We start from the raw sequence: 7,299 nt of genomic DNA, 5'->3' as shown, positions 1-7,299 counted from the left end.
AGTGACCAGCCAGAATATCTGCCTCCCAAGTACCTACCCACTGCTATTTCATCCTCCCTTTAGCCCATCCCTTATCCTCATGGAGCAGTGGCCCTACAGCCTGTAGTTTTCTATGACCAAAATCAGCAAAACACCCACATCAGAGCCAACAGGGACATCGAAGGTTGTTTTGCTGCTTCTAAATATACAGATGAGGAAGCTGAGTGCAGGGAGGAGAGGCAGAGACGTATCTTGGAGGAGACAAAAACCTTTTTAGCTACATGATCAAAGTGACCCAAAATGGTATATTTTATAGCTCTAAAAGGCTACTTCCATACCACTACGGTCACAAAAATGCACCATGGAGGACTGGTCCCTAAAGTTTACCATCCAGACAAATTTCAATATAATTGGTCAGGTCCAACCTGGCCAGAAATCAATATGCTTGAAGCCAATTCATTTATGTTCATCTAAGACAAGTGCATCTAGAATTCAGCCTTTTTTGAGTGTTCTGTGCCTGTTTGAGTGTATTCTTATTTTTCATCTTTAACAAAGTAACAAATGCATTTTGAACTTAATTTGGTATTTCTAATACATTTTTATAAACACTTGTTTTAGTTTTCAACTGTTAGTTTGTATTTTAATTTTTATCTGGGCGTTTTCGTCTATTTTGAAACACTTTATTTTAAAATTCATACATAAATATACAATTGAATAGAACAGAGTGATACAATCATTAATGTAATGAACAGCGGATCTTAAATAATAAAATGTTTGTATATGTTTTAAGAATAGGTTTAATTTTCAGCCTACCTAGCAAACACATTGCCAGAGAAAACCTGCTGCTATTTTGTACTTTTCAAACAAGATTTCTGAGCCAGGATTCTTCAGTTCTTCATTTGTATTTGAAAGATTCATTATTCCAAGTTATTGGCCATTCTCCGTAATTACCAATCCAAATTTTCATCAGGATGGGCTCTTCATTACATCTACCAAGAATTCCAGACCTGAATTCTCAGCTATTGGATTGTGAATTCATAGTTTATATACTATGTCCATAAAAACAACATATGCTCTGCTACTGAAATGAAAAGGCAAAACCAAAGCTCTGTGGTTGAGTTCATCCTCTTGGGATTTTCTAACTTTCCTGAACTCCAAGAGCAGCTCTTTGGAATCTTCTTGGTTATTTATCTGGTGACCCTGATAGGAAATGCCACCATCATCGTTCTCATCTCCCTGGACCAGAGCCTTCATGTTCCCATGTACCTGTTCCTCCAGAACTTATCTGTGGTGGAAGTGAGTTTCAGTGGAGTTATTATGCCTGAAATGCTGGTGGTCCTCTCCACAGAGAAAGCGACTATTTCTTTTGCTGGCTGTTTCGCACAGATGTATTTCATTCTTCTTTTTGGTGGGACAGGATGTTTTCTCCTGGGGGCAATGGCTTATGACCGATATGTTGCAATCTGCCATCCTCTGAGCTACCCATTGATTATGAATAAAATGGTCTTTACGAAGTTAGTAATGTTCTCGTGGATCTCAGGGGTTATGGTGGCCACTGTACAAACCACATGGGTGTTTAGTTTTCACTATTGTGGTCCCAATAAAATTAATCACCTTTTCTGTGAAACTCCGCCAGTGCTAGAGCTTGCATGTGCAGACACCTTCTTGTTTGAAATCTATGCATTTACAGGCACTATTTTAATTGTCGTGGTCCCTTTCTTGCTGATACTCTTGTCCTATATTCGAATCCTCTTTGCCATCCTGAAGATGCCATCAAGCACTGGGAGGCAAAAGGCGTTTTCCACCTGTGCCTCTCATCTCACATCTGTGACCTTCTTCTATGGCACAGCCAATATGACATATTTACAACCCAAATCTAGCTACTCCCCAGAAACCAAGAAACTGATGTCACTGGCTTACACATTGCTTACTCCTTTGCTGAATCCACTGATATACAGCTTGCGAAACAATAAGATGAAAAGAGCCTTGATGAAATTGTGGCAAAGAAAAGTGGTCTCACACATAGTCTGAGTGTACTGAGAAGTCACGTGCTATCTGGTCACTGCACAATTGCCCTCTGTTTAAATTTAATAAATGATTAAAATAGATTATCTTTTTTGGTAATGAGTATGTTTAATTTGTTGAGTTCTTCAAGTCTGATAATATACTAGAGGTATCCTTCTCTTTCAGTAATGTACTCTTGTCATTTATTTTTCACAGATATACAAATTTCCATAACATGGTACAAGGATTCCTCTCTTATGGGCATCTAGGTTGTTACTACATTGTTGTCATTAAGACAGTGCTTCTATAAATACCTAGTCACATATGCTTATATGTACTGATGTTTTTTTAATTCTGTATGATAGATTCCTCAAGGTGGGACATATGGGACAAAGAGTATGTGTGCTTATAATTTCTTCTCAAAATGATACTTCAGACCTAAAGGTCTACTTGGCTCTGAATTGAGCATCAAGAGACCCACAAATAAAGACATGAGATTTTTTACTTCTGGAGGGAAAAATCTGTTTCATAAATAAGGAATAAAGTGCAGATATTTTTTGGAGGGAACAAACTGGTTCTCATTCATGGACTCACACAGATTATAATCCAAAATTGTATTTCTCTGTGTATTGTGCCAAATATTCATCTATTGTTGGTGACCAGAGCACAACATGGGAACTTTCCTGAAATCTCTATTGATAACAATGCTGTCTTTTTCACTTATAGACCACTGTTTTTGGAGACTTTTGTCAACTTTCCCTTTGTAGGTCAAAAATAAATAATCTTGTTAACCACTGTCAAGTTAACAATGAGTGATTCTTTTTACTTTTGGGAAATGTGATTAACTCATTTTGTTTATTTTTTATAGTCCTTGAGTCACGATACTATGTACGCAACCTTTCCCAGAGCGAATCATTTCACATCCTGCAACATTTAGAACATTCTATTTTAGTATCGCTACTGGGTAGTGCAGAAGGATCGCTTTATTGAATCTATATCACAGGAGTTCCTACTGCTTTTAATTTCTGCCCCAGGGATGGTAATAAAGGGGTTAAAACACTATTCCTGTATGAAGCTGTCATTCAGGTGTGGGTAAATCATTTTTTATATTTATATTGTTGTATAATATTTATACATGTTGTTAGTTGCCCTGAGTGAGCTCTGACTCATGGCAACCTTATATATAACAGAATAAAACATTGCCTGGTCTTGTGCCATCTTCACCGCCTTTGGTATATTTGAGCTCATTGTTGTAGCCACCGTGTCAATCTGTCTCAAGGAGGGTTTCCCCTGTTTTCGCTGACCCATAACATCTGCCAAAAAGAGAAGTGGAGGTGCAGAGTTGATTGGATTGTCAGAAAAAGAAATTTTTGTTATCAGAAGTCTGAAACCAGTGTAGGTAATATCCAAATGTTGTGTAATATTTTCTTTCAGTAGGGCATTATCATGGATTGAACTGTGTTCCCAAAAAATACCTGTCACCTTGGCTAGGTCATGATTCCCTTGTATGGTTGTATGATTGCCTATCATTTTATCTTCTGATGTGATTTCCCTATGTGTTGTAAATCCTATAACTATGATGTAATAAGATGGATTAGTGGCAGTTATAGTGATGAGATCTACAAGATTAGATAGCGTCTTAAACCAATCTCTTTTGAGATACAAGCAGAGAGATATGGGGACCTTATACCACCAAGAAAGCAGTGCTGGGAGCAGAGCGTGTCCTTTGGACCTGAGGTTCCTGCCCTGAGATGCTCCCAGACCAAGGGAAGACTGATGACAAGGAGCTTCCTTCAGAGCTGACAGAAAGAGAAAACATTCCGTTGGAGCCAGTGCTCTGAATTCGGACTTCTAGTCTACTGGACTGTGGGAGAATAAACTTCCCTTTGTTAAAGTCATGTACTTGTGGTATTTCTGTTATACCAACACTAGATGACTAAGACAGGCATTAAACCAGTGTTAGCAAATCCTTTGATTGGGTTCTGTCTATTGGTGTCCTGAAATTTCCATCTCATGCGGTCAGACTTTGCAACTGGGCAGTAAATCTTCCCTTGGAGAGGGTCTGAGCAGTGCATCTCTTTGCCATAATCTAACTAAAGGTTTTGATGTATGGATGCTTTAAATTTGGGGAGGGATCTGTGACATAAATTTGGCGTGACACACCAAGACTCTACTATTAGATGGAAATAAATGCCTCTTAGTATGGATTTCATCTGCAACAAAAGCAGGCACAAACAAAAGAACTTATATAGGTGTTACATACAGGTCAAAACCATAATAGAAACTTTTTAATTGGTAAGAAATTATAAATATAAATTAAATTATTGTTGGTTGAATATGCATAAAATATCATTTAAGTGAAAAGCAGTATGGCTTAGTGGAAAAACTAAGGATGTCCCACAAGAGTTGAAAAAACCTGGTTTCAAATACTAATTCTGTCACCTTCTAGGTGTACATCTTTGCTGAGTAATATATCTTCCCTGAGCATAAGCTTTTTCATTTATGAAAGGACCATAATGATGATGATATGCCCATTTAGGGGTACTATAAAGATCAATTATATAGACAATAATAGTAGTTGTAGTAGTAACAACAGTAATAAAAGCTATCACAAGTTGGAGCTCTTGTGTGTCAGGCATGGTGTAAAGCATTTTACATGGATTCTCTCATTTAATCATCACAGCAACTTTGCGAGGTAGATATGATTCATATATAACTATTCACTGGTGTATATCACGTGGATGAGAAAGCTAAAGCTTAGAGAAATTAAGCTATTTTCTCACAGTTATAGAGCCAGTAAGTGTTAGAGGTAGGATTATATATATTTTATGTGAGTGTATTTGTAATTTTCATTTTATTTATGTTTTATATTAGGAAATGTGTTATATATATATATATATAATTTTATATAACATATGTTGTTGTTGTTGTTAGGTGCCGTTGAGTCGGTTCCGACTCGTAGCGACCCTATGCACAACAGAACGAAATACTGCCCGGTCCTGCACCATCCTTACAATCGTTGTTATGCTTAAGCTCATTGTTGCAGCCACTGTGTCAACCCACCTCTTTGAGGGTCTTCCTCTTTTCTGCTGACTCTGTACTCTGCCAAGCATGATGTCCTTCTCCAGGGTCTGATCCCTCCTGACAACATGTCCAAAATATGTAAGATGCAGTCTCGCCATCCTTGCTTCTATGGAGCATTCTGGTTGCACTTCTTCCAAGACAGATTTGTTTGTTCTTTTGGCAGTCCATGGTGTATTCAATATTCTTCGCCAACACCACAATTCAAGAGCGTCAATTCTTTTCGGTCTTCCTTATTCATTGTCCAGCTTTCAAATGCATATGACACAATCAAAAATACCATGGTTTGGGCCAGGCGCACCTTAGTCTTCAAGGTGAGATCTTTGGTCTTCAACACTTTCAAGAGGTCCTTTGCAGCAGATTTATGCAATGCAATGCATCTTTTGATTTCTTGACTGCTGCTTCCATGGCTGTTGATTGTGGATCCAAGTAAAATGAAATCCTTGACAACTTCAATCTTTTCCCCGTTTATCATGATGTTGCTTATTGGTCCAGTTGTGAGGATTTTTGTTCTCTTTATGTTGAGGTGCAATCCATACTGAAGGCTGTGGTCTTTGATCTTCTCTAGTAAGTGCTTCAAGTCTTCTTCCCTTTCAGCAAGCAAGGTTGTGTCATCTGCATAACGCAGGTCGTTTATGAGTCTTCCTCCAAACCTGATGCCCCGTTCTTCTTCTTATAGTCCAGCTTGTCGGATTATTTGCTCAGCATACAGATTGAATAGGTATGGTGAAAGAATACAACCCTGACACACACCTTTCCTGAGCTTAAACCAATCAGTATCCCCTTGTTCTGTCCGAACAACTGCCTCTTGATCTACGTAAAGGTTCCTCATGAGCACAGTTAAGTGTTCTGGAATTCCCATACTTCACAATGTTATCCATAATTTGTTATGATCCACACAATCGAATGCCTTTGCATAGTCAATAAAACACAGGTAAACATCCTTCTGGTATTCTCTGCTTTCGGCCAGGATCCATCTGACAACAGCAAGGATATCCCTGGTTCCACGTCCTCTTCTGAAACTGGCCTGAACTTCTGGAATTTCTCTGTCAATATACTGCTGCAGCCATTTTTGAATGATCTTCAGCAAAATTTTGCTGCATGTGATATTAATGATAACATACATATACACACATTTATATTTAAATATGTATATATACATACATATGTATGTAATCATATATGTATAGAATGAAAACATGTTATACAGCTATCTGTATAATTATGTATATATGTATAAATATGCATATGCACAGATATCCTGCCCATGTATGACTCTGTTCTGATCCATCTTAAAAATTTTGTGTTGCTTGTTTTTTTCTTACGGATTTATAGGAGTCTTAAAAAATATTTGGCTATTGTGCCTTTCGTCAGTCACATGTGTTGCACCATCTTACTGTATGACTTCCTTTTTCACTCTGTTTTATTGTCTTCTGGTAGAAAGTGATTTTTAATTTAATATAGTTGAATTTCTCAATCTTTTTCTCTATGATTCGTGATTTTGAGTCTGGTTTAAGAAACTTTCCCAAGGTTATGAATTTATTCTCTCATGTTTACAGGCAGGCCTTGGGTTACGAATGAGAACCATTCCTAAATCTGTCTTTAAGAGGAATCGGTAGGTAAGTCGGAACAGGTACATACAGTTCTTATTTAGCTTCAGCTAGTAGTATATAATTTTAGTAGTATATAATAGTATTTTACATTTCTGTGCATATAAAACACTTCCAAACCATGCAATCTTTTCATGAGGGTGACAAAGTACTGCATACATATGTTCATTATTGTGAATCATTGTATGTATTTAACTCAGATTTTAACATAATAGGTTTTATGGCAGTCTGTTCTTAAGTACGAGTTGTCCATAAGTTGGATGTTCGTAACCTGAGGACTGCTTGTACTTCAACACACACTTTACAACAAAATTTTGTTGTTTTATCTTTCATTTTTCATCTCCGATCCACCAGGAATTGGATTTTGTGAATGAAGTGAGAAAAGAGTTAAGATTTTTTTTTCCACGTGGATAAACTGTTGATTTATACCACTTGTTGAAAAACAATCTTTTCCCCACTCCTCTGCAGTGCCATCTTTGTTATAAAGATATATAAATAGTTTGGGGGGAAACCGATATATTTTCGGTAGTGAGTCTTCCAGCCCATACTCATGGTATATCCCTCCATTTTTAGGTCTTATTTAATTTCTCTCAGTAATGTTTTGTCATTTCCTATGTACTGGTAC

General features: G+C 37.3%; 1 protein-coding gene across 1 annotated transcript; it reads left to right on the top strand.

Moving 5' to 3' along the window:
- The first annotated feature begins 1,065 nt into the window (after positions 1-1,065).
- LOC126079706 (olfactory receptor 10A3) lies at positions 1,066-2,010 on the top strand. Its single transcript, XM_049890890.1, has one exon. The coding sequence runs from the start codon at positions 1,066-1,068 to the stop codon at positions 2,008-2,010; it is 945 nt and encodes a 314-aa protein (XP_049746847.1).
- Positions 2,011-7,299: the final 5,289 nt, after the last annotated feature.

The sequence above is a fragment of the Elephas maximus genome, chromosome 7, assembly GCF_024166365.1.
Source record: "Elephas maximus indicus isolate mEleMax1 chromosome 7, mEleMax1 primary haplotype, whole genome shotgun sequence".
Classification (NCBI taxonomy): Eukaryota; Metazoa; Chordata; class Mammalia; order Proboscidea; family Elephantidae; genus Elephas; species Elephas maximus.
Note: the sequence above shows the minus strand (reverse complement) of the source record. Positions and strands in the feature narration are given on the sequence as shown.

Bases quoted from the DNA above. Each gene is read 5' to 3' on its own strand.
- LOC126079706 (XM_049890890.1), top strand. From the start codon at position 1,066: ATGAAAAGGCAAAACCAAAGCTCTGTGGTTGAGTTCATCCTCTTGGGA.